At 41.8% G+C, this 27598-nt stretch overlaps 1 protein-coding gene across 1 annotated transcript in view; it reads left to right on the forward strand.

Annotated features, from left to right (window-relative positions):
• Nucleotides 1–19914, forward strand: part of LOC309828217 (ADP-ribosylation factor-like protein 6-interacting protein 6) — a gene marked incomplete at both ends in the record, with an annotated part of 30940 nt that extends 11026 nt beyond the window's left edge. Inside the window, 2 exons of the mRNA XM_082663480.1 lie at nt 14231–14633; nt 19781–19914. Of these exons, the coding sequence (XP_082519606.1) occupies nt 14231–14633; nt 19781–19914 (537 nt within the window). The remainder of the gene's footprint in view (nt 1–14230; nt 14634–19780) is intronic.
• Nucleotides 19915–27598: the final 7684 nt, after the last annotated feature.

A 27598-nucleotide genomic window follows, 5' to 3' on the forward strand; every position in this document is an offset into this window, starting at 1 on the left:
TTTCACCATTGAGAATGTGTTTCCTGTGGGCTTGTTGTATATGGCCTTTATTGTGTTGAGGTAGGTTCCTCTATGCCCACTTTCTGGAGAGTTTTTATCATAAATGAGTGTTGAATTTTGTCAAAACCTTTTTCTGCATCTATTGAGATGATTATATGGTTTTTATTCTTCACTTTGTTCATGTGATTTGTGGAAGGAATTTGGATGGTCCCCCAAAGTCCTATAGTCTAGTAATTTTCAAAATAGGTTTTCTATAGGAGCCAAGATTACTGCAAAACTGTTTCCAGACAACCACAGGGAAAGGAAGATTTAGAGACCTATTTTTTCTTCTCCTCCTGAAGCTTGATTTTTATAAATCAAGGTTATATACACAATTTCATTTCAAAGAAATTCAATTTCATTTCAAAAAAATTTACAAAGTTTGAAAATTGCCCCAAATTTTTCAACTCCATACCTTATAGCTGAGAAAAGAGAAATCCAAAAAAATGATATGACTTGACCAAAGTCTAGGGGTTATGACTATATATTTGGGGTTAAACATACCAGGGTAAAAATTCTAGTCCTTTGACTTACTATTTGATTTTGGGCAGTTATTTACCCTCTCTTAATCTATAAAATGTAAAAAATAATATCTACCTTATAAGGTTGTTGTAGATACCAAATTGTAACTCTCAAAGCACAGTCCCTGATTCACAGTAAGCTTTCAAGAAATGGTAGTGATTATGAGGATTTGGACAATAATTACCTTTTATGTCACAAAACCTAAATTATGGATTGTGCTTGCCATCTTGAGCAGGGAAAAAAGACTGAGTGTTACAGCGTTTAAAATAATAAGCTCAAATTTACTTCTGGGGTCAACCTTAAATGCACAATCAGGTTAAAAGGAAATTTCCATGTTTTTCATGGAGTAAGACCTAGGTCATAAAGCCTTCTACTGAATCAGAACTAACATTTCCTTTTTGCCATTGTTCCCTTTCCAATTTGGAAAATGTGGGCTCAAAAACAGTCATTCTAATTGGCTTCAGTCCTTGAATAAAGGAATAATCTCATATTTGTTATTTCTTTGTAATGGAACAGGAGGATAAAAATCAATGAAATGTTCTCTGTTCTTAGTATCAGGAGTTCTGGTAACAAAAGGATGTTTTAACTGATTTGCTTATGGGTTTGGTGACCCACATTAATAATCATTGCCATTCATAGCAAAATTAAATTATTTATATTGTTTACTGTATGATTTGAGCAAGACCAGATACATGACTTTTACTTAGCGACAGGCTGAAATATTACCCTCATGTCAACTGATAGGGAAATTCTTGATTCTTTCTTGCCCAGCAAGAGCATGAGTGAGTCCCTGGGACAGGCCTCCAAGGGAGGGTTCTTGGCAGGAAATTTTTTCATAGATGGTATCTCGGTTTTGGACAAAAGTAGTGGAATAGTTTGGGCCCCACAGTTCAATAAGAAGCAATTTGTTAAAATTTGAAATTTTCCATGTCTCTTTTTATTGGTATCCTTTTACAGTTGATTTCTTAGTTTGGATTTACTATTCTCCTCTTACTTCTTTCCCATAAACTTTTTGGAAAATTTGAAAATTCATTTTTATGGTGATTAAAAATAATAAAGTAATTTAGGAATAAGGGCAAACTTAATTGGGGAAATTTTGCTCCTGAAGAGGATATTCTCAGGATCCAAAGGCAAGTAATTCCCCATGTTTCTCAACTAGTAGAGAGCAAATACATTTTGTGCATTTTTATATCCAAGGTGGTATGGTTTTCGATAAACGGAAATATTGTGGATCCCAAATCACTAACTGTAATAATTTACTTCTCTATAATTTAATAAGGAGAATTAGAAAGTTTAGAGAAAATGAAGCATAATAAAATAACCTTATTAATGTACTCAATATACTAGTCTTTGCCTTAATTTCCACCATCTGGGCTTTTCTTATTAGAGCCACAAAATCCCTAGTCCAGAAATGTTGTGTTATAAAATCTTCAATGTTGAACTTCGTGCTACAGGGAAAATATATTCAGAAGACATATAAGAACTATTTTCATATAACTGTAATGGCATTTATCCTACTGATTGTCATATATTTCTTTTCATGTATTTTAAAAAATATTTTTTCTCAAGGCAGTAATAAGGTCTTCTTATCTATTTTCCTAAATATCTGGAATTTCTACAAGATGATCATAGATTTGGGGTCAATGGATCCAAACATTCCTAAATTATCCACTTGTCTATGATTTAAAATTCTTTATATTTGTAAAACAAAAACAATTTATGTATTATCATGTACAAACAATAAGTGTTGAAAGGAATCATCTATTTCTGCTTTGTGACATAGATTCTGTAGAATGTGTTTAACATGCTGGACTTTCAGAGTGAAAGATTGAAATGATGCTTTATGGAGTCTTGGTTGATGTCAACTGGAGATAGTGACTGAGTTGCCAAGAGAGAGGTTTGTGATGGTCCCAGGAGTAAATCATAAAGAAAGGACCTGTGATCTTACTAAAAATAAGGTTCCTGGTGAGTTATATCATTACGGGAGACAGTTTAAGGACTTGGTAAAATTCTTTGTTCTCAGTCTAGGCTGGCTATCCAGAAAGACAAGGTAGATAGGATAGTAAAGTATAATCATCTGGATCCTTGAGAAACAATGAGGTGCTGTGTGTGTTGTGCAGTAACAGTGGATTTTCCACTAACTTACACTGAATGATAGATTTGGCTATAATATGTTTCATGATTTACTTTGAGAATTCTCATTTTAAAAATAAATTGACGTTTTCAACTGATTTAGAGCCTAGAAACATTTTAACAGTTCTGTTACTGCAGGCCCAATTACATGCAATTATTAATCAGATAATGAAATGAATATGGCCTTTGGAGTTACTGATACCTGGGTTCAGATTTGGTTTCTGCCACCTATTGGCTATATAAATGGATCAGGTTATTTACGTTCCTTCAGCATCAATTTCTGCATCTGTGAATTAAGTGTAGTAAGTCTATTTCATAATATTATGAGGATTACCGATATGTAAATATGCAAAATGCCTAATATAGACTACAATATATATTATGCCCTTCTTAAATATTGTAATTACTTTTACATTGTACTGGAACATCTTAAAAAGAAAGTAACTTCTGGTGTCTCATTTTGGAGGAAGAAACTCTTCTTTGACAACTACTGTAGGAGACAATGGATGCAATATTTACCCTGTTGGATTTCATGTGCTGGGGTTGTGTACCCTCCTTTGTAACCCATTGTACTTATCACTCTTAGGTTGGATTAGCAGCCAAGGGATGTGTCTTGATGGAGATCATTCGATGTGCTCTTTTGACATACTTCAGGCTACTTGAGATAGAAAAAGTATTTTCCTTGAATATGCAAGAACACTGTAGAAACACACACCCAAGAAAATAATTCCAATCACCTTAGAAACAAATAAGACAAACAAGCAAACAAATAAAATTCTAGGGACTTTTGATTTAGCAGTAGTTTAGAACTTCAATAGTTTACTAATTGAACTCAAACTCCATTCCTTAATAGCATAGGTGAAACCAAGTGCTCTAACAGTTAAGTCTGTCTTTGAGTAAAACAACCACATTTGCGAATATACTATTACCTTCATATTATCATGTTATCATGATTTATATGTGTCCCTCATGTCACCTGCTTTTGAAAAACATATGTGAAAACCTTCATAATATTTTCAGTATCTTCAGAAACCTAACAGACTTGTATATGTTCATGGTTTCATCTAAAAGTTGAAAAATTTGCAATTCCTTCTTGCACATAAATATGAATTTTTATATGATGCAATAGCTGTTATCTAGAGAAAATGTTGTTTTTGTTACTAGTGGAAATATGCTAATTTAGAATTGACACTTCAATAATGCTATTCTTTTCCTCATACTGGTGTTTGACAGCTGTCATCTTCTGTTATTTGTAAATTCCAATTAAGTCGACATACGTGCTTCACACCCCTCATGTAGGACGATGTAATTTGAGGGTGCATTTTTAAGTTGGTGAGATAATGTCTTTTCCCTCCGGCATCAAAAGCAATAAATAACATCTCTCTAAATATTACAAATAAAGAGACATCATTAATTTATACAGTGGAACAGTGATATCACATGGCCTAAAATACATGGCAAAAAAATCAATGTAACATGGGTTTGACTTTTTTCCTATAAGGCCTAGTTATCCAGAGTAACAGAGATTTTATGCTAACATAAGTTTACTGAAATCAGAGGGCATCAGTATATACTGGGTTACAAGTACCATCAACTCCATCCCAGTTGGGTCCTATATAGTAAGATTCTAGGGGAAGAGGGAAGAACACTGTTCACATACCTTCTTTTTTTTTTTTTTTAACATCTTTATTGGTGTATAATTGCTTTACAATGGTGTGTTAGTTTCTGCTTTATAACAAAGTGAATCAGTCATACATAAACATATGTTCCCATATGTCTTCCCTCTTGCGTCTCCCTCCCTCCCACCCTCCCTATCCCACCCCGCCAGGCTGTCACAAAAAACCGAGCCAATATCCCTGTGCCATGCGGCTGCTTCCCACTAGCTATCTACCCTACTATGTTTGTTAGTGTGTATATGTCCATGACTCTCCCTCGCCCTGGCACAGCTCACCCTTCCCCCTCCCCATAACCTCAAGTCCCTTCTCTAGGAGGTCTGCGTCTTTATTCCTGCCTTACCCCTAGGTTCTTCATGACATTTTTTTTTCTTAAATTCCATATATATGTGTTAGCATACGGTATTTGTCTTTTTCTTTCTGACTTACTTCACTCTGTATGACAGACTCTAGGTCTATCTACCTCATTACAAATAGCTCAATTTCGTTTCTTTTTATGGCTGAGTAACATTCCATTGTATATATGTGCCACATCTTCTTTATCCATTCATCCAAGGATGGACACTTAGGTTGTTTCCATCTCCGGGCTATTGTAAATAGAGCTGCAATGAACATTTTGGTACATGACTCTTTTTGAATTTTGGTTTTCTCAGGGTATATGCCCAGTAGTGGGATTGCTGGGTCATATGGTAGTTCTATTTGTAGTTTTTTAAGGAACCTCCATACTGTTCTCCATAGTGGCTGAACCAATTCACATTCCCACCAGCAGTGCAAGAGTGTTCCCTTTTCTCCACAGCCTCTCCAGCATTTATTGTTTCTAGATTTTTTGATGATGGCCATTCTGACTGGTGTGAGATGATATCTCATTGTAGTTTTGATTTGCATTTCTCTAATGATTAATGATGTTGAGCATTCTTTCATGTGTTTGTTGGCTGTCTGTATATCTTCTTTGGAGAAATGTCTATTTAGGTCTTCTGCCCATTTTTGGATTGGGTTGTTTGTTTTTTTGTTATTGAGCTGCATGAGCTGCTTGTAAATTTTGGAGATTAATCCTTTGTCAGTTGCTTCATTTGCAAATATTTTCTCCCATTCTGAGGGTTGTCTTTTGGTCTTGTTTATGGTTTCCTTTGCTGTGCAAAAGCTTTGAAGTTTCATTAGGTCCCATTTGTTTATTTTTGTTTTTATTTCCATTACTCTAGGAGGTGGGTCAGAAAGGATCTTGCTGTGATTTATGTCATAGAGTGTCCTGCCTATGTTTTCCTCTAAGAGTTTGATAGTTCCTGGCCTTACATTTAGGTCTTTAATCCATTTTGAGCTTATTTTTGTGTATGGTGTTAGGGAGTGATCTAATCTCATACTTTTACAGGTAGCTGTCCAGTTTTCCCAGCACCACTTATTGAAGAGGCTGTCCTTTCTCCACTGTACATTCCTGCCACCTTTATCAAAGGTAAGGTGTCCATATGTGTGTGGGTTTGTCTCTGGGCTTTCTATCCTGTTCCATTGATCTATCTTTCTGTTTTTGTGCCAGTACCATACCGTCTTGATAACTGTAGCTTTGTAGTATAGTCTGAAGTCAGGGAGCCTGATTCCTCCAGTTCCTTTTTTCGTTCTCAAGATTGCTTTGGCTATTCGGGGTCTTTTGTGTTTCCATACAAATTGCAAAATTTTTTGTTCTAGTTCTGTGAAAAATGCCAGTGGTAGTTTGATAGGGATTGCATTGAATCTATAGATTGCTTTGGGTAGTAGAGTCATTTTCACAATGTTGATTCTTCCAATCCAAGAACATGGTATATCTCTCCATCTATTTGTATCATCTTTAATTTCTTTCATCAGTGTCTTATTTTCTGCATACAGGTCTTTTGTCTCCTTAGGTAGGTTTATTCCTAGATATTTTATTCTTTTTGTTGCAATGGTAAATGGGAGTGTTTTCTTGATTTCACTTTCAGATTTTTCATCATTAGTATATAGGAATGCCAGAGATTTCTGTGCATTAATTTTGTATCCTGCCACTTTACCAAATTCATTGATTAGCTCTAGTAGTTTTCTGGTAGCATCTTTAGGATTTTCTATGTATAGGATCATGTCATCTGCAAACAGTGACAGCTTTACTTCTTCTTTTCCGATTTGGATTCCTTTTATTTCCTTTTCTTCTCTGATTGCTGTGGGTAAAACTTCCAAAACTATGTTGAATAAGAGTGGTGAGAGTGGGCAACCTTGTCTTGTTCCTGATCTTAGTAGAAATGCTTTCAGTTTTTCACCATTGAAGATGATGTTCGCTGTGGGCTTGTCATATATGGCCTTTATTATGTTGAGGAAAGTTCCCTCTATACCTACTTTCTGCAGGGTTTTTATCATAAATGGATGTTGAATTTTGTCAAAAGCTTTCTCTGCATCTATTGAGATGATCATATGGTTTTTCTCCTTCAATTTGTTAATATGGTTTATCACATTGATAGATTTGCGTATATTGAAGAATCCTTGCATTCCTGGAAATAATCCCCACTTGATCATGGTGTATGATCCTTTTAATGTGCTGTTGGATTCTGTTTGCTAGTATTTTGTTGAGGATTTTTGCATCTATGTTCATCAGTGATATTGGCCTGTAGTTTTCTTTCTTTGTGACATCCTTGTCTGGTGTTGGTATCAAGGTGCTGGTGGCCTCGTAGAAGGAGTTTGGGAGTGTTCCTCTCTCTGCTATATTTTGGAAGAGTTTGAGAAGGATAGGTGTTAGCTCTTCTCTAAATGTTTGATAGAGTTCGCCTGTGAAGCCATCTGGTCCTGGGCGTTTGTTTGTTGGAAGATTTTTAATCACAGTTTCAATTTCAGTGCTTGTGATTGGTCTGTTCATATTTTCTATTTCTTCCTGATTCAGTCTTGGCAGGTTGTGCATTTCTAAGAATTTGTCCATTTCTTCCAGATTGTCCATTTTATTGGCATAGAGTTGCTTGTAGTAATCTCTCATGATCTTTTTTATTTCTGCAGTGTCAGTTGTTACCTCTCCTTTTTCATTTCTAATTCTATTGATTTGAGTCTTCTCCCTTTTTTTCTTGATGAGTCTGGCTAGTGGTTTATCTATTTTGTTTATCTTCTCAAAGAACCAGCTTTTAGTTTTATTGATCTTTGCTATTGTTTCCTTCATTTCTTTTTCATTTATTTCTGATCTGATTTTTATGATTTCTTTCCTTCTGCTAGCTTTGGGGTTTTTTTGTTCTTCTTTCTCTAATTGCTTGAGGTGCAAGGTTAGGTTGTTTATTCAGATGTTTCCTGTTTCTTAAGGTGGGCTTGTATTGCTATAAACTTCCCCCTTAGAACTGCTTTTGCTGCATCCCATAGGTTTTGGGTCGTTGTGTCTCCATTGTCATTTGTTTCTAGGTATTTTTTGATTTCCTCTTTGATTTCTTCAGTGATCACTTCATTATTAAGTAGTGTATTGTTTAGCCTCCATGTGTTTGTATTTTTTACAGATCTTTTCCTGTAATTGATATCTAGTCTCATGGCGTTGTGGTCAGAAAAGATACTTGATACAATTTCAATTTTCTTAAATTTACCAAGGCTTCATTTGTGACCCAAGATATGATCTATCCTGGAGAATGTTCCATGAGCACTTGAGAAAAATGTGTATTCTGTTGTTTTTGGATGGCGTGTCCTATAAATATCAATTAAGTCCATCTTGTTTAATGTATCATTTAAAGCTTGTGTTTCCTTATTTATTTTCATTTTGGATGATCTGTCCATGGGTGAAAGTGGGGTGTTTAAGTCCCCTACTATGAATGTATTACTGTCAATTTCCCCTTTTATGGCTATTAGTATTTGCCTTATGTATTGAGGTGCTCCTATGTTGGGTGCATAAATATTTACAATTGTTATATCTTCTTCTTGGATCGATCCCTTGATCATTATGTAGTGTCCTTCTTTGTCTCTTTTAATAGTCCTTATTTTAAAGTCTATTTTGTCTGATATGAGAATTGCTACTCCAGCTTTCTTTTGGTTTCCATTTGCATGGAATATCTTTTTCCATCCCCTTACTTTCAGTCTGTATGTGTCTCTAGGTCTGAAGTGGGTCTCTTGTAGACAGCATATATAAGGGTCTTGTTTTTGTATCCATTCAGCTAATCTGTGTCTTTTGGTGGGAGCATTTAGTCCATTTACATTTAAGGTAATTATCGATATGTATGTTCCTATTCCCATTTTCTAAATTGTTTTGGGTTTGTTATTATAGGTCTTTTCCTTCTCTTGTGTTTCTTGCCTAGAGAAGATCCTTTAGCATATGTTGTAAGGCTGGTTTGGTGGTGCTGAACTCGCTCAGCTTTTGCTTGTCTTTAAAGGTTTTAATTTCTCCATCAAGTCTGAATGAGATCCTTGCTGGGTAGAGTAGTCTTGGCTGCAGGTTTTTCTCCTTCATCACTTTCAGTATGTCCTGCCACTCCCTTCTGGCTTGTAGGGTTTCTGCTGAGAGATCAGCTGTTAACCTTATGGGGATTCCCTTATGTGTTATTTGTTGTTTTTCCCTTGCTGCTTTTAATATGTTTTCTTTGTATTTAATTTTTGACAGTTTGATTAATATGTGTCTTGGCGTATTTCTCCTTGGATTTATCCTGTATGGGACTCTCTGTGCTTCCTGGACTTGATTAACTATTTCCTTTCCCATATTAGGGAAGTTTTCAACTATAATCTCTTCAAATATTTTCTCAGTCCCTTTCTTTTTCTCTTCTTCTTCTGGAACCCCTATAATTCGAATGTTGGTGCGTTTAATGTTGTCCCAGAGGTCTCTGAGACTGTCCTCAGTTCTTTTCATTCTTTTTTCTTTATTCTGCTCTGCAGTACTTATTTCCACTATTTTATCTTCCAGGTCACTTATCCGTTCTGCCTCAGTTATTCTGCTATTGATCCCATCTAGAGTACTTTTAATTTCATTTATTGTGTTGTTCATCATTGCTTGTTTCATCTTTATTTCTTCTAGGTCCTTGTTAACTGTTTCTTGCATTTTGTCCATTCTATTTCCAAGATTTCGGATCATCCTTACTATCATTATTCTGAATTCTTTTTCAGGTAGACTGCCTATTTCCTCTTCATTTGTTAGGTCTGGTGGGTTTTTATCTTGCTCCTTTATCTGCTGTGTGTTTTTCTGTCTTCTCATTTTGCTTATCTTACTGTGTTTGGGGTCTCCTTTTTGCAGACTGCAGGTTCGTAGTTCCCGCTGTTTTTGATGTCTGTTTCCAGTGGCTAAAGTTGGTTCAGTGGGTTGTGTAGGCTTCCTGGTGGAGGGGACTAGTGCCTGTGTTCTGGTGGATGAGGCTGGATCTTGTCTCTCTAGTGGGCGGGTTCACGTCTGGTGGTGTGTTTTGGGGTGTCTGTGGCCTTATTATGATTTTAGGCAGCCTCTCTGCTAATGGGTGGGGTTGCGTTCCTGTTTTGCTAGTTGTTTGGCATAGGTTGTCCAGCACTGTGGCTTGCTGGTCATTGAGTGAAGCTGGGTGCTGGTGTTAAGATGGAGGTCTCTGGGGGATTTTCGCCATTTGATATTATGTGGAGCTGGGAGGTCTCTTGTTGACCAGTGTCTTGAAGTTGGCTGTCCTACCTCAGAGGCAGAGCCCTGACTCCTGGCTGGAGCACCAAGAGCTTTTCATCCACACGGCTCAGAATAAAAGGGAGAAAAAGTAGAGGGAATTAGTAGAAGTATGAGGAAGGAAAGGAGGGAAGGAGGGAAGGAAGGAAGAAAGAAAGAAAGAAGCAAAGAAGGAAAGAAGGCAAGAAGGAAAGAAAGGAGGGAGGGAGGAAGGAAGGAAGGAGGGAAAGAAGGAAAAAAGAAAGAAAGAAGATACAGTAAAAATAAAATAAAGTATAATAAAGTTATTGAATTAAAAAATTCTTTAGAAAAAAAAAGGGACGGACAGAACCTTAGGACAAATGTTGGAAGCAAAGCTACACAGACAAAATCTTCCACAGAAGCATACACATACACTGTCACTAAAAGAGGTAAAGGGGGAAAAATCATAAATCTTGCTGTCAGAGACCACCTCCTCAATTTGGGATGATTCGTTGTCTAAAGGAGGGAAGGAAGAAAGGAAAGAAAGAAAGAAGGTAAAGTATGATAACGTTATTAAAATTGATTATTAAGAAAAAAATTTTAAAAAAAAACCATGGACGGATAGAACCCTAGGACAAATGGTGGAAGCAAGACTATACAGACAAGATCTCACACAGAAGCATACACATACACACTCACAAAAAGAGGAAAAGGGAAAAAATCATAGATCTTGCTCCTAAAGTCCACTTCCTTAATTTGGGATGATTGGTTGTCTATTCAGGTATTCCACAGATGCAGGTATATCAAGTTGATTGTGGAGCTTTAATCCGCTGCTTCTGCGGCAGCTGGGAGAGATTTCCCTTTCTCTTCTTTGTTCTCACAGCTCACGGGGGCTCAGCTTTGGATTTGGCCCTGCCTCTGCGTGTAGGTCGCTGGAGGGCGTCTGTTTTTTGCTCAGACAGGACGGGGTTAAAGGAGCCGCTGATTCGGGGGCTCTGGCGCACTCAGGCCGGCGGGGAGGGAGGGGCACGGAGTGCGGGGCGGGCCTGCGGAGGCAAAGTCCAGCGTGACTTTGCACCAGCCTGAGGCCCGCCGTGCGTTCTCCCGGGGAAGTTGTCCCTGGATCCCGGGAACCTGGCAGTGGCGGGCTGCACAGGTTCCGTGGAAGAAGGGTGTGGAGAGTGACCTGTGCTCGCACACAGGCCCCTTGGTGGCGGCAGCAGCAGCCTTAGCGTCTCCCGCCCGTCTCTGGGGTCCGCGCTTTTAGCCGCAGCTCGCGCCCGTCTCTGAAGTTCCTTTAAGCAGCGCTCTTAAACCCCTCTCCTCGCGCACCAGGAAACAAAGAGGCAAGAAAAAGTCTCTTGCCTCTTCGGCAGGTGCAGACTTTTCCCCGGACTCCCTCCCGGCTAGTCGTGGTGCACCAACCCCTTCAGGCTATGTTCAAGCCGCCAACCCCAGTCCTCTCCCTGCGCTCCGTCCGAAACCCAAACCTGAGCCTCAGCTCGCAGCCCTGCCCGCCCCGGCGGGGGAGCAGACAAGCCTTTCGGGCTGGTGAGTGCCGGTCGGCACCGATCCTCTGTGCGGGAATCTCTCTGCTTTGCCCTCCGCACCCCTGTTTCAGTGCTCTCCTCCGCGGCTTCGAAGCTCCCCCCTCCGCCTCCCGCAGTCTCCGCCCGCGAAGGGGCTTCCTAGTGTGTGGAAACTTTTCCTCCTTCACAGCTCCCTCCCACTGGTGCAGGTGCCGTCCCTATTCTTTTGTCTCTGTTTTTTTTTTCTTTTGCCCTACCCAAGTACGTGGGGAGTTTCTTGCCTTTTGGGAAGTCGGAGGTCTTTTGCCAGCCTTCAGTAGGTGCTCTGTAGGAGTTGTTCCACGTGTAGATGTATTTCTGGTGTATCTGTGGGGAGGAAGGTGATCTCCGCGTCTTACTCTTCCGCCATCTTCCCGTCCCTCCACATACCTTCTTTGTGAATGCTTGGCAATTCACCATTGCTTTTACTTTGTGAGTCTCCCTCCTTCAGTGACCCATTTAAAAATGCAGTCATTTCTTGAAGAGGTGAAACAGCAAGTCTTCTATACATGATATGGATGATTTTGTTTGTTAGTTGGTACATGTTGTGATAATGGAGACTTGAGTGCTTTGTAAAGGAGGGGACTCTAAGAAAACACAAAGAAATGCTAAGCAATCTCACCCTTCTTCAAAGTGTGTCTAAGGCTGGTCATGCATAGCATCACTAGTAGAGCAACCTCTTCTTCCCTGAGAGCCTCATATCTGTGTGTGTTCAAAGAATCCCTCTTAACCCAGTGCCTGCTAGGGTTCTCTTCATTCTTCCCATCAAAGAGAGTCCTAAAGATAAAAGCAAGAGAGTAATTTAAACAACATGAACTGATTTTCCCATTTTTGAATCTTAAGGTCAAAAAATTTAACTGTTTAGGGCTTCCCTGGTGGCGCAGTGGTTGAGAGTCCGCCTGCTGATGCAAGGGACACGGGTTCGTGCCCCGGTCTGGGAAGATCCCATGTGCCACGGAGCGGCTGGGCCCGTGAGCCACGGCCACTGAGCCTGCGCGTCCGGAGCCTGTGCTCCACACGGGAGAGGCCACAACAGTGAGAGGCCCGCGTACTGCAAAAAAAATAAAATAAAATAAAAATACTCTCCTGAGTAAACATATTTTACAAGCACTATTCCAATCACACGAAATGAATCCCAACTCTCTAATCTTCACTTATTTCTTCAGCTCAAGATGCAACTATGCCTTTTGGATATCTCTTATGAAAATTCCCTAGATTCCTTAAACTCAACACCATCAGCATAATTCCTCCTTCTCTCGTTCTCACCCCCATAAACTGACTTCTCCTATATTGTTTATGATCATTGTTAGCATCACCTAAAGGACAGGACTACTTCCTTATCATCTCCATCTGTAAGTACATTTATTCCAGTTCATAAATACTTGGGATTGACGTGTACACACTGCTATATTTAAAAATGAATAACCGACAAGGACCTGCTGTATAACATAGGGAACTCTGCTCAATATTTTGTAACAACCTAATTGGGAAAAGAATTTGAAAAAGAATAGTGACATGTATATGTATAGCTAAAACAACACTTTGCTGTACACCTGAAACTAACACAACATTGTTAATCAACTATACTCCAATATAAAATAAAAAGTTCAAAAAAACCATACTACTTGAAACTGTTATTTCAATTCTTGCCAACACAGACTTGCTCAAGCCCTCATGGTTAGCCCTTGCCTGTCCCATTTCCATGGCACGTACCCACAGTGATGTTTGCCTTTCAGGCTAGTCCCTACTCAAGTCACAGAAAGGCTCAGCGGGAGTCAAGTCAGTCACTATGGGCTAAGCACTAGGGGTGTGATGCTGAATGGAGGGAAATATAGTTTCTATAAATGTTGTAACTATTAAATACATATTTATTAGTATGACATGTGCTAAAATAGAAGAAATCTAGCTTCTAAATTTACCTTGAAGTAAGGGATTCCAGAAAGACTGCATTAAGAAAATGGCATTTAAACTAGGATCAGAGGAATGAGGAAAAGATAAGTAGGATGTTACCGTATAGTTGAAAAGGCGGGCAGGTTGAGAAGGAAAATTATTATGGATGTTTCTGGTAAATGTAGTAGGTAAATGTGTAAAGTCCTGAGGTGGAAAAGAGCAAAGACACAGTACAAGAAACAGAAAAAATGCAATGTGGTTGCCGAGGAAAGGAAGAGTAGTATAGAAACAATATGAAGGTGGAAGCCTGGGTGAGCCAAGGCCATGAATGGTTAAGGGAAATGTATGAGAATTTACTTTAAGAGAAAAAAGTACAGGAATCTAAGCAAAAGGGATCTTTGTGACTACTGTGTGGGGAATGGAAGATCAAGGGTATGTACTTCTAGATAAATCCAGAGGCTGTTGGAGAATTACAAATGAGAGATGACGTTACTTAGAGCAGATTCCTGCAATGGATATGAGAGGAACTGGATGGATGTTAGCTGCACATGGGTGGCAGAATCTACGGGAGTTGGGGTTGATGTTATGTGAAAATTAAGAGAAAATAGCACAAAAGTACCAATGGATAGTGCAATAGTCCCTCCTTCTCTCCACCAGGTAAAAGCCTAGCTTGCTCACACTAGGTTTCTAATGTTCCTCGGTGATCTATTTAAGATTCTAGAAAGCTATTCAAGTATCATATTGGAGGTTGACTGTCAAACTCAACTTTGTGCGGAAAGTTCATTTAAAGTGACTTCAGAAAACTCCACCAACTTCCCCCGGGGAAGGGAAGACAACTGTGTCCCAGCTTCCCGAGCTTAGACAGCCTCACCCCGTAGGGGGTGGGGCAGTGGGGGGCTGCCACCTTCACCCCCGGCCCGAGTCACGGAGACAGCTGGGGTGAGGGTGAAGTCGACGAGGAGGAGGTATGCAACCGAGTGGCCCGTGACCTGCGGGCGGAGTTCTCGGCCGGGGCGTCATCGGAACCTAGAAAGGACTCGCTACTCCGGCCAGATGGGGACGGGTCTCCCGCCCTGCCCGATAAACGCAATGGCATTTTCTCGGCGGATGTGGGCGGCAGAGCCCAAGCCCGGCGCTGGCCGGTCCAGGTCCTCTCAGTTCTCTGTTCGCTGCTGTTTGCCATCCTCCTCGCCTTCCTTCTCGCCATCACCTACCTGATCGTAAAAGAGTTACATGCCGAAAATTTGAAGAACGAAGATGATGTACACACTGGACTGTTAGGATTCTGGACTCTACTTATAATATCCCTAACTGCTGGAATCTCCTGCTGCAGCTTTTCTTGGACAGTGACTTATTTTGATTCTTTTGAACTGTAAGGCCAGCAGGTCCGGGGAAGGGCCCAGGGAGCCAGACGGAACCCCCGCCAAAGTGGCTGATGCAAGCAACACCTGACATTGCCACACCACTCGGCCCCGGTCTTCCCGCTTCCCGAGGGGCGGAACCAACGGCTCTGAGGCTGATGCAACCGACACCCGACATTGCCACAACACCCGAGAGATTACCAAGAAAGGGCTGCTTCACGCAGCAAGCACCTCCCCTGCGTCCGCCCCTAGAAATTTTGTTCGTGCCTGCACCCGGGTGCGACTTCTCTGGCCCCTTTCTCTCGGACCAGTGAACCTCGCCCGGGAGCGTTCCCAAATAAAGCTTGTTTAAGCTCTCCTCCGTTTTTGGTGCCATTCCTTACATTTGGTGCCGAAACCCGGGAGGGGTACCCAGCCCCACAAATTACCGCGGGGCCACCCCTCCCGACCGGGGACCTCCGCTCACCCACCCGATCCGGCAGAAGCGAGGTAAGTCCCTCCTTCGTTCCCCTCGACCCCCGGGGTCCCTACCCACCGGACTCCCTGTCCTTAACCGCGGCCGCGTCAGGGACTCCTCCGTCTTCCCTCCGAGCCTCGGGCGATTGTGGCGACGTCCCCACAGCCTGACTGCTCTCCGATCCGCCGTGGCCAGAGATTGAGACCAGAGACGTCTCTCTCTGTCTCTGTTCACCCGGGGACAGACGGAGGTCGTGGGGACTTCAGAATCCAAACCAGATCCTAAGACACTCCTGGGGTGTCTCCTGGCCAACTTTACAAAACTCGGCTTTTCTCAAGACCTCCGCCGCAGGCGGCTCCTATTCTATTCCACCGAGGCCTGGCCACAGTACCCTCTAGACAATTAATCTAAATGGCCTCCTGAATGGACTTTCGATTTCAACATTCTCCGCGATTTAGATAACTACTGCCGCAGGACGGGTAAATGGTCCGAGGTCCCCTACGTCCAGGCCTTCTGGTATTTCCGCTCCCGCCCTTCCCTCTGCGTCGATTGTTCCACTTCCCAGATCCTTCTTGCCTAACAGACATCTCCTACATCCAAGCCCCTAATTTCCTTTGACGATGACCCCTCTCCACTCACCGACCCACCCGAATCTCCAGAGCTCCTCTCCAACCCCCACCCTACCCTGGACCGGCCCCTCTCCCTCCTGAGCCCACCCCAGCGCCCCCCACCACTCCCCCGCTTCCCCCCGGCAACCTCCCCCTTGGCCCCCCCTTCCCCCGCTTCTTCTCCCTCCGTCTCTCTCTCATCACCCCTCTCCTCGCCAGTCAGCTCACACACCCGCTCTCACCGCCACGACTCCCAGGACCCAAACCTTCTCTGTCCCTTAAGAGAGGTGGCCAGAGCGGAAGGATTAGTTAGAGTTCATGTTCCCTTTTCCCTCCAAGATCTCTCTCAAATAGAAAAGCTATTAGGCTCCTTTTCTGCCAGCTCCTCCCGCTACATCAAAGAATTTCGCTACCTCTCTCAAGCTTACGATCTAACCTGGCACGACATCTTTGTGGTCCTATCTTCTACTCTGACCCCCGACGCGAGGGAAAGAATTCAAACTGCTGCCCGAAACCACGCAGATCAGGTCCACCTCACTGATAACTCTGTGCCCGTCGGAGCCACTGCCGTTCCTGGCACCGATCCGGGCTGGAGTTATCAGGACAGCCAAGACGGTCGCCGCAGAAGCGATCTAATGATCCAATGCCTCTTGGCTGGTATGCAGGCTGCCTCCCGCAAGATTGTCAACTTCGAAAAGCTAAAAGAGATAACCCAAGAGCCCAGTGAAAATCCAGCCGTTTTTCTCAACCGCCTTACAGAGGCCCTAACTCTATACACGCGCTTGGACCCTGACACCCCGGCAGGCGCAACGGTCTTGGCCACCCACTTTATCACCCAGTCAGCCCCTGATATCAGGAAAAAACTTAAGCGGGCAGAGGACGGCCCCCAGACTCCCATCCGAGACCTGGTAAAAATGGCCTTTAAAGTCTACAATGCCCGTGAGGATTTGGCAGAATCCAGCCGACAGGCTCGGATGCACCAAAAGGTGGCCCTCCAGACCCAAGCCCTCGTAGCCGCCCTGCGGCCGCCATCTCCCATGGGCAACATCCATGGGACCTGCTGCAGGCAACCCCACCAGGGGCCTGCTTCAAGTGCGGAAAAGAGGGGCACTGGGCTCGCCAATGTCCCAATCCCCGGCCTCCTTCCAAGCCCTGCCCTGGCTGCGGGCTAACAGGCCATTGGAAAAGTGACTGCCCTATGGCCGGCCCTCCCTCAGCGCCTCCACGTGGAGGGCGGACCGACCCGACGGCTCCACCACTCGAACTCCTGGGACTGGCTGACGACTGACAAACACCCGGACTCGAAGACCCCCCCCCATCACCCTCGCCGAGCCCAGGGTAACGCTACAGGTAGCGGGTAAGTCCATCTCATTCTTGGTGGACACGGGGGCTATCTATTCGGTCTTGCCTACATATTCCGGGCCAGTTTTTCCTTCCCAGATCTCGGTTATGGGCATCGACGGTACTTCCCGCTCCAGACCGGCCCCCTCTCATGTTACATCGAGAGGCTCCCTTTTACTCATTCTTTCTTAGTCATACCGTCCTGCCCGGTTCCTCTGCCAGGTCGTGATGTTCTCTTCCAATTAGGGGCCTCTCTCCAACTGGCCAGACTTGATCCCAAGGCCCCCTCCTCTCAACTCCTGCTCCCCCTCCTCGGTCTGGCAGCAGAGCCCTCTCCCTCCTCTCTTCCTCCTCCCATTTCCCCCAACCGGATAGACCCCCAGGTCTGGGATACATGGAGACCCATAATAGTGACACACCACCCCCCTGTCCTAATCCATATTAAAGACCCCTCCAAGTTTCCATCCAGGCCCCAATTCCCCATCTCTGAAACTCATCTAAGGGGCTTACAACCTATTATCACCAGACTCTTAGACCAGGGGCTCCTCATCCCCACGGACTCTCCCTGCAACACCCCCATCCTGCCTGTCCGCAAGGCCTCAGGAGATTACCGCCTGGTCCAGGACCTCTGACTGATCAATGAGGCGATAATTCCCCTCCACCCAGTTGTGCCAAACCCATACACTTTGCTCTCCCATATTCCCCCGTCCACCACCCATTGTACGGTCCTCGATCTCAAAGATGCCTTCTTTTCTATCCCCCTACACCCTGATTCCTACTTCCTTTTTGCTTTCACCTGGACAGATCCGGATACCCAGGCTTCCCGCCAGCTTACCTGGACGGTTCTTCCCCAGGGCTTCCACGATAGCCCCCACCTCTTTGGCCAGGCTCTGGCGCGGGACCTCGCTTCCTGCCCTCTCACCCCCAGTATAGTCCTCCAATACGTGGATGACCTCCTCCTCTGTAGCCCATCTCTCAGCCTCTCAAAACAGCACACTGCTGACCTCCTCAATTATCTCGGCTCTCGCAGCTATCGGGTCTCTCCAGCCAAGGCCCAACTGTCTACACCCTCGGTAACCTACCTGGGAATCCACCTTACCCCCACAACAAACAGCCTGACAGCCGACCGCACCCAGGCCATCCACGACCTCCAACCTCCAGAGACAGCTGACCAGATTCTCTCCTTTCTGGGCCTGATAGGATTTGTCCGACACTGGATACCTAACTTTGCTCTTCTTGCTAAACCCCTATATTTGGCTGCTAAAGAAACCCCCCAAGGACCCCTTACTTCTCCCTCCACTGTTCAACGGGCCTTTCTCACCCTCAGAGATTTAGAAAAAAAGAACCTCACAATTTGCTATGGCAGCCGCCCAAACTTAACGAATGATGCACTCCCTTGCAACTCATCTCTCCCCATAACTACGCCAATGGGGGCCCCACCAGGCTTGTTCTTTTGGTGTAATGGCTCCCTTACAAAAGAGGTCAACTCTTCCTCCCCCTTCCCATGTACCCCCATCACCCTTGTTCCACAACTCACATTATGTGGCCAAGCCGAATTTCTCTCACTTACCACACAACTTTTTGGCCGACAAAAAAGGGCCATCTTTCTCCCTATGGTCGCAGGCATTTCCCTCGCCTCCTCTCTCGTCGCTGCGGGCATCGGGGGAGGAGCCCTAACACACAGTGTCTCAACATCCCGCGACCTAGAACAGAAACTCCAGCTAGCCATCGAGGCCTCTGCCGCCTCCATCACCTCCCTCCAGCACCAGATCACCTCAGTAGCCCGAGTTGCCCTCCAAAATCGACGCGCCCTGGACCTTCTGACAGCCGACAAAGGAGGTACCTGCCTCTTCCTACAGGAAGAGTGCTGCTACTACATCAACGAGACAGGGGTCGTTGAAGACAATGTAGATGCTCTCCGATGCTTAAAAGAAGAACTCCAACGCAGGCAGTGACAATCCACCTCCCCCATCCCCGACTGGTGGCGGTCCACCCTCTATACCTGGCTGACACCAATCCTAGGCCCCTTAATCCTTATCTGCATCCTATTCATGCTTGCCCCGTTTCCTCAGGTTTCTCCGCAGCTGCATACAAGAAGTCTCTCGGGTGGCGGTAAATCAGATGCTCCTCCACCCATATGCCTACTACCCACAGAGCCCCCCGCGGCCGTCCTCCCCTAACCTCCGGACCGCTGGTCGCCCGACTCCCTTCCGGCGCCCCCGTACAGCAGGAGGTAGCCAGAGACCAAATGTCGCCCCATTACACCAAAGAAGTCAAGATGTAAGGCCAGCAGGTCCGGGGAAGGGCCCAGGGAGCCAGACGGAACCCCTGCCAAAGTGGCTGATGCAAGCAACACCTGACATTGCCACACCACTCGGCCCCGGTCTTCCCGCTTCCCGAGGGGCGGAACCAACGGCTCTGAGGCTGATGCAACCGACACCCGACATTGCCACAACACCCGAGAGATTACCAAGAAAGGGCTGCTTCACGCAGCAAGCACCTCCCCTGCGTCCGCCCCTAGAAATTTTGTTCGTGCCTGCACCCGGGCGCGACTTCTCTGGCCCCTTTCTCTCGGACCAGTGAACCTCGCCCGGGAGCGTTCCCAAATAAAGCTTGTTTAAGCTCTCCTCCGTTTTTGGTGCCGTTCCTTACATGAACCAGGAATGTTTCCTCCTACTCCTCTTTCACCTGCCAGGTTCAAGAAACTGACTGGACATTCTTTCCACGTGAGCTATAGTATGGCAATTTTGAATGGCATTGTAACTGCTCTTACTGTAGCTCGGTGCCTCCTGTAAACCCACACAGAAGCAATATTCTTGACAAAACTTAATCATGATTGCTTTGTAATTACAGGGAAGATCATCATTGCCTACTCAGAAGACCAAGAAACCTGCTGCTCATTATGTGGTTCAGATACGTGTCATATCATCATCACTATGGAGGACCTCCTAAGCATCGTTCTAGAGCCTAGGCATTGGGAATATCTAAGTATTAAGTTTCAAGTAATGCTTAAAATTGTAAGATGTTTACCTCATCTTTTTACTTTTGTGTGCATTGTCCTTATAAGTTGTAGAAAACATTTTAATGGAACTCAAACTCTTAAACTTGGATGCAGAACATCCTGTATCAATGCCTGCCTTTCCATGTATATGTATATACTACAGTTTTTGCTAAGAAATACTGATAGTACTGTTTGGGATAGAAATAGTTCTTATTTATTCATTATATTAGGAAAGCAAACAATGCCTACTACTTAGACATTTTACAGAAGCTACTTTTAAATCAGAATATTTAGTTTTCGATATATAGAAGGTGCATTTATATTTTTTAATGGGCTATGGTTCTTTATGTGTTTTTTTACATATTTTCCTACTATATCTTGAATTTGTATGTTTTTAAATTGTTACATCTAGGCAAATGTAAATATTTTTTTAGCTCGTGCAAACCTTAATACTTACCATTTTTAATAAGTATTTTGTCTTTTAAGAAAAGCACACTGGCCTGAGTTTAAAACTAAGTAAACTTATTTTTTAAAAAAAACTGAAAAAAGTTTATTTAAGCCATGAAAATATTCAGGAAATTTAAAGCTATTCACTATTTCCATTTTCACAATTCCAAATATTTACCATGGTGTATATATGATTACTTCAACAAAACTGATATTATCTTGTTTTTAATAAACATAAACCTGAAGTTTTTATGTTTAGAAATGCTTGAACTGGTTTGTTTTTAATCTCCAAAATTTGGTTACCAAAATAGAAAAGGTATTTTGATACAGTGTGTACATGTATAATTTTTTAATGTATAGTTTCCTTATTTTCCTATTTAAATATTCTTTTGTAATTGTACTGTTTTGTTTTTTCATAGTAATTAAGCCTTAACTGTTCCCACTTCCTTTCTAAATACCTGTTTAGAACAGTCACTTCAATTTTAGAAAGATGGACTATTTTAAATACTGTTTTCCCTGGCCACGGAAAAACCTACATTAGGATAGCACTGTGTAGCAAAAACACAATGCTTATTCAGGCCAAATGGGAAATGAGTATCTGCAGCGTGTTCCTGTTATCTGCTGATTGTTGTTACTAAGTAAGTGATTTAATAATAATGTTTCAATAAATAAATAAAGTGACTTCATAACGAAGTCATGAATACTAATCTTAACGCAAACCCAAAAGATGATCCCAAATCACAACTTCAGCCTACTTCCCTCACAGTTCCTACCAGAGCTGTAGTTCAGGTTTGGGCTTCCTTTTTTGCTATTTCTAAAATCACCTTGCGTGAGTTTTGGTAATTAACAATCAACACTTACCCGTTTTCTAAAATTACTACTGAACTATAGTTTTCATGTCCTAGAACTTTAGAACAATTTTTCTCCCCTTACTGACAATTTTGGTTTCTGATTTCAGAATCCAGACAGACTCTGGATTTATCATACTCCTTTGTTTTCACGTTTGAACCATGGATATTCACATGTTCTAAATGCCAAGGTGAATTTTCTGGAGCCCCTTTTCTCTTTGTTTCATTTGGCCAGCAGTACAGAATTTGTGGCATTTGTTATCCCTGATTTGCTATATTGTAATTGTTATTTGCTTCTTCTTGCCTTAATATCAATAGTTTCCTACAAAAGTGTCACTGCACAACTTCACCAGGCTTATCTTTAGAAAAGAAAATTTCTAAAGTCACTCTCATTCTTATGCATGCTGATTTCTCATTTGTAGAGAATACTTATCCTGTCCAGTTTCACAGTGGTCTAGCCTTCCTAATATTAACATCAACACCTCACATCTGGTGACATTCATAGATCCAAAACTGTGCTTGCTGAGTTATATTTTTAAAAATATTCTGTTATTTTTAGTCCATAGAATTCCTCATTCTTCAGACCACATGATGATTGTTATTTCTTTTATGAGGGCTTTTCTACTTCCCCATCTTTGGATTTGTTTATTCCACAATATACAATAAAACACTGTTAAGCCAGTTTTCACAGCTTTCTAGATGAAATAATGCGTGGATTATAGTCTCTATCGTTATAGCATGGAAAAATACTTCTGATTATGTCCTGCATCCTAAAATGGAAATTTTCTCATTGTAGCATCAAAAATAGTACACCCACATGAGAAATCTTTAAAAAAAAATACTTGATGATTAAAAATTCATTACATTTATGAGACCCTCAGAAAATCTTGAGTAACTAAAACTCCAGTGTACAAAACCTTAGTAAATTTCTATAGCATATGTATTTATTTTGAAGCATAGCTATACACTGCCACCTATGTGCTACCCTACCAACATGTCCGTAATCATTTTGGACTAGAAAAATAATTACTTTCAGAGTTATTTCCTTATGTGTTTTTCTCTGGCACAAAACTGCACACTTCTGTGGGATAGAAATCATGTCTAAATCATTGTACTATTCCTCCATATTTGGCTATTAAGTGGTCACTGAATAAATTAATAAACTCCCTGCAATATTCATCATAAAGCTATAATCTTAACCAAAAAGAGCATTGTATAGGCATATATCTTTGCTTTATAAAATGTCTCTAGTTGGGAACCTCCTAATAAGTATGTTAAGCTATACACTTATACCAAATTTTGAAAAATTGGCTCTGCAATGGTCTGGTACAGATATTTGTGAGATATATCACCCTTTCTATATTTGGGCTGGGGAGGAGAATTGTAGAAGGAAGGGTGACATTTCTAGAATATATTTTTCCTTCAACCAACGAATTTCATCCATTTTGATAGAAAAGACATCATTTTTAACCTATCATTTCAGATCTCTTCTAAAGCAATTCTATGACTCAACCTTAGGTTCCAATACTACCAACATGGGTCAGATAGAAAGAAGTTGTAGTTACCAGCTTTCTCGTACCTCAGTATCACTCGTGGACTGTGGCTAAGTCTACAGAGAGTCATTAGAATTTCCTCTCTAGACAAAAATTGTGAAAAATCATGATGACACAATCAAAACATAATTATTTTATATTATCATGTGCATTCTCATTGAGATTCCAAGAATTGCAATACCTCCTCTTTAAGATTTCCAACGTTTTCATGTACTCACTTTTCATTATAAGTGAAGTATGGATTCAATAGAAATAATTAGAACTTTACCAGATTATGGGTATATCTGTGGACATATCACTAGCTCATAGTCACAACCAAGACTGCATGGAAATATGTAAACCATAATTCAAAAAGAGTCATGTACCAAAATGTTCATTGCAGCTCTATTTACAATAGCCAGGAGATGGAAACAACCTAAGTGTCCATCAACAGATGAATGGATAAAGAAGATGTGGCACATATGCACAATGGAATATTACTCAGCCATAAAAAGAAACGAAATTGAGTTATTTGTAGTGAGGTGAATGGACCTAGAGTCTGTCATACAGAGTGAAGTAAGTCAGAAAGAGAAAAACAAATACCATATGCTAACACATATATGTGGAATTTAAGGGGGAAAAAAGTCATGAAGAACCTAGGGGTAAGATGGGAATAAAGACACAGACCTAATAGAGAATCGGCTTGAGGATATAGGGAGGGGGAAGGGTAAGCTGTGACAAAGTGAGAGAGTGGCATGGTCATATATACACTACCAAAGGTAAAACAGCTAGCTAGTGGGAAGCAGCCGCATAGCACAGGGAGATCAGCTCGGTGCTTTGTGACCACCTAGAGGGGTGGGATAGGGAGGGTGGGAGGGAGGGAGATGCAAGAGGGAAGACATATGGGAACATATGTATAACTGATTCACTTTGTTATAAAGCAGAAAATAACACACCACTGTAAAGCAATTATACTCCAATAAAGATGTTAAAAAAAAAAAGGAATCTCAGAAAGATATGAGATTTACCCATGGAACCAGAACTCTCCTATTCTTCTTCCAAGTCAGGCTGTCATTTTCCCTCTTTACATCTCTGCTTCTTGTGCTGTCTTAGAAAGCTGAGCACCAGGTATAGCCACCTCCTGCAAGAGTTTTCCTTGAGCCCTCAGGGGACTGAATCTGCCATCTGTCCTGTGGGGAAGTAATTGGAATCTCTCCCTCTCTCCCTCACTCTTGTGCTTTCTTCCCTATATCCTTTCTTGTGCACTGGTCTGAAGCAGTGCTGATTCAGGCCCCAGGTAACATAGCTGAACATCAGTCTGTAATCAACGTATTTCCACAGCTACGTATTTCTTGCCCTCTCATAAGGTCTTAAAAAGAACTCATCATACTGATTGGCAGTTTAAAATCACCAAGCCATTTCTCCCTAGTGACATGGCTGTATTCATACTTAAACCTAAATACAATGCTCGTAGGTATAATGTCTACATCACTGAATATTTGGGTTAACTAGAATAATATATGCTGTACCATTTATATAAATTTCAAAAGCAGGCAAAGCTGATCTATGTTGTTAGAAATCAGAATGTGGTTACTCCTGGGGTGTTGAGGAATAATGCTTGGCAGAGATATGAGTAGTGTTGATAACGTTGTTTCTGGATCTGGGTAAGTGGCTATATAGGTGTGTTCAGTTTGTGAAAACTGAACTGTATAAATCTATTATATATGTACTTTTTGTGTATACATGTTAATAAAATGTTTTAGAAAGATACAAAAATATACAGAATAAAATAGGAAAGTTCTCTTTTATCAGACATATCTTAAACCCACTCTTCTCTCCAGAGCAAACTGATAAAATAATTTTTTCATATACTTCCAGACCTTCTTTTTCTATGCACACACATAAAAATATGCATGTACCTATATTAAATATCCATATAACCCTGACATATGCAAATGAGAACTTGCAGTGGGCTCATCAAAGACAACGTGCAGGGCTTCCCTGGTGGCGCAGTGGTTGAGAATCTGCCTGCTAATGCAGGGGACACGGGTTCGAGCCCTGGTCTGGGAAGATCCCACATGCCACGGAGCAACTAGGCCCGTGAGCCACAACTACTGAGCCTGCGCGTCTGGAGCTTGTGCTCTGCAACAAGAGAGGCCGCGATAGTGAGAGGCCCGTGCACCGCGATGAAGAGTGGCCCCCACTTGCCACAACTAGAGAAAGCCCTCGCACTGAAACGAAGACCCAACACAGCAGAAATAAATAAATAAATTACGAAAACTCCTATCCCCAACATCTAAAAAAAAAAAAGCGCTGGGTATTTATAAAAAAAAAAGACAACGTGCATGTATCTTTCAACTTTGCAGTCAGCAATTTCATGTTGGTACCTTGAAATTGGCCATGTAGGAATATTTATAATACAGAAATTAGGCAGTGCCACAAACCAGAGGGTTGTGGGTTTTTTTTTTCTGAAAGCAGAGTTATGACTTCTAAATTTTTGCTCTTTGAAAGGATGGTGCTCTAAACTTAATAACATACAGATTGAATATATTGCTTCAATGTTTCCTGTTATCCAAAGTTGCCAGTGAAAATTCTGAGGTTCAAACAATTCTTAGTATTTGTAGAAAAAAATTATTTTGCTCACTCTCTTGCCGTCTCTGACATTAAATTTTTCTTATATCCTTGGGGTTTGGGGAATTTTACTACGTCTCTCTTGGTGAGATCCAACTTCTTGTAGAATAAGCTCGGGTAAGCACCCTGATGAGGGGTTGTTTCAATTAGGTTTCCTACTGCCCAGGAACCACAAGAGGTGACAGTCTACATAGTTAATTTCTATACCCACCTCTTCTCCCAAAGAAAAATACACCCTAAGTATCTTGAACATCCCTAGGAGAAGTGGACTTATTTGCCTTAGAGGACTGGGATTATATAATAGCCAAGATTGGGAAGAGTGAGCACTGCCATAAAAGCAGTCAGAGCACAGATTTTACATTCATAGAAACATGGGTTAAAATTGTGGCACTACCATTTATTAGTGTATTTAACTTTGGTCAAATATAATTTCTTTGAGCTTCATTGTCTCAATTAAGAAATGAGGAAGTGTGTTTATATGTTTTGGTTTTGTTATTGAGGATCAAATAATGTGCTATATATAAAGAAACTATCTTAGTGCTCAGAACAGAATAGGCACGAAAAATATGTTAGTTTCTTTTAATTTATTCACTTTAATACTCAAAACATTGTCCTACATGCCACTGAGGGCTAAAGATCAAACTCTGACCTTTCTTTTTTTTCTCCATACTCTCAATTCACTCACAACTGTTTGGAACAAGGGATACTCTATAGCAGAGGAGTACTTTACTCTGCTATTAACTTGCTCCTATTAACTAACTGCTCTGTTATCTGAAAAAGGTCAGACCTGTCTTCGTTATCCCAGGTTCCTTATCTCTAAAATGAGAGGGTCAATTGGATAAACTCTAGTATTTACCAACCTAGAATTCTATGACATTATAGATTTGCCCATCTGCCCATGTAAGGGCAAGAGTTGAGAGTAAAGGTACAGATGTGCAGGGGTTTAAACTGAAGTGGGAAGCCCATCCTTTTCCAAAACAAGGTAGGATAACCACCAAACAGAGTGGGTGGTAACAATGAGGTAGAGAGTAGTGGTTCGCTGGAGGTTCTAATGAACCCAGAATAAGAAGGGTTTAATGAGAGATGCTAAGGGTAGAGGTGACAGTGAGTTTGAACGATACTATAATAGCTAGTAGTGAATGAATGAACACTTACTATAGGCTGAGAGATATGCCCATACCTCACTGAGTCCTCACTGTGAAGCTGGTTCTATTATTTTTTATCTTTCACAAATATGGACACTGAAACTTAAAGAGATTAGTAATTTTACCAAGATTATACAGCTAATAAATGACAAATCTTGGACTAAAATCTGTGTGTCATGTGAAGTTAAAAATCAAGATGTCTGAAGTATAAAAATATGTAGAAAGGAAAGGAAAAAAGAAAAGAGAAGTAAGGTAAACAGTTTAAGCTAGCAAACAGTAGCCATACATCTCTGTATACCCATAATACCCAGTAAAGCATGCTATAGATAAGGCACTCAGAAAATAGTTCATTAGCTGTTTTTAACACACACACATGAGCTCAGAAAGAGCATATAATATTTAAATTCATTCACAACTAACAGCTCTAATACTAACCATAGAATTCATTTTAGAGATCCAAGTGTTCCAGTATGTTTAGTTCAGTGGTTGTACAAAATGCATCTTGCATGTTCTTTGGGCTTTGGCATATAAATAGACGAATCAGGCACAAACAGTTCTTTGTAGGGAGTAATAGTCCAGGTTTCATGCTCATTCATTTTGCAAACAGTATTTAAGATTAAAAGATATCATTCTCTGTTTTTAGTCCATCCTCCTTTTGATGCTTGAATTCTTTCTAAGATGTTCCCACCAAGGAGTTACCAAACTTGCTCTTGAATAATCTCAATAACAGTACATTTGCAACTTCCAGGAGTAACTGGTTCCACTTTTAAATAGCTGATCTAAGAGACCTAAAAACCGTCTTCCCCGTGATCAGCCTCAATCACTTTCCCTGAAATATTCACATCTCGGTTCTATACTCTGAGATTTTATTTAAC

This window comes from Grampus griseus (genome assembly GCF_964374135.1).
Source record: "Grampus griseus genome assembly, chromosome: 10".
NCBI lineage: Eukaryota > Metazoa > Chordata > Mammalia > Artiodactyla > Delphinidae > Grampus > Grampus griseus.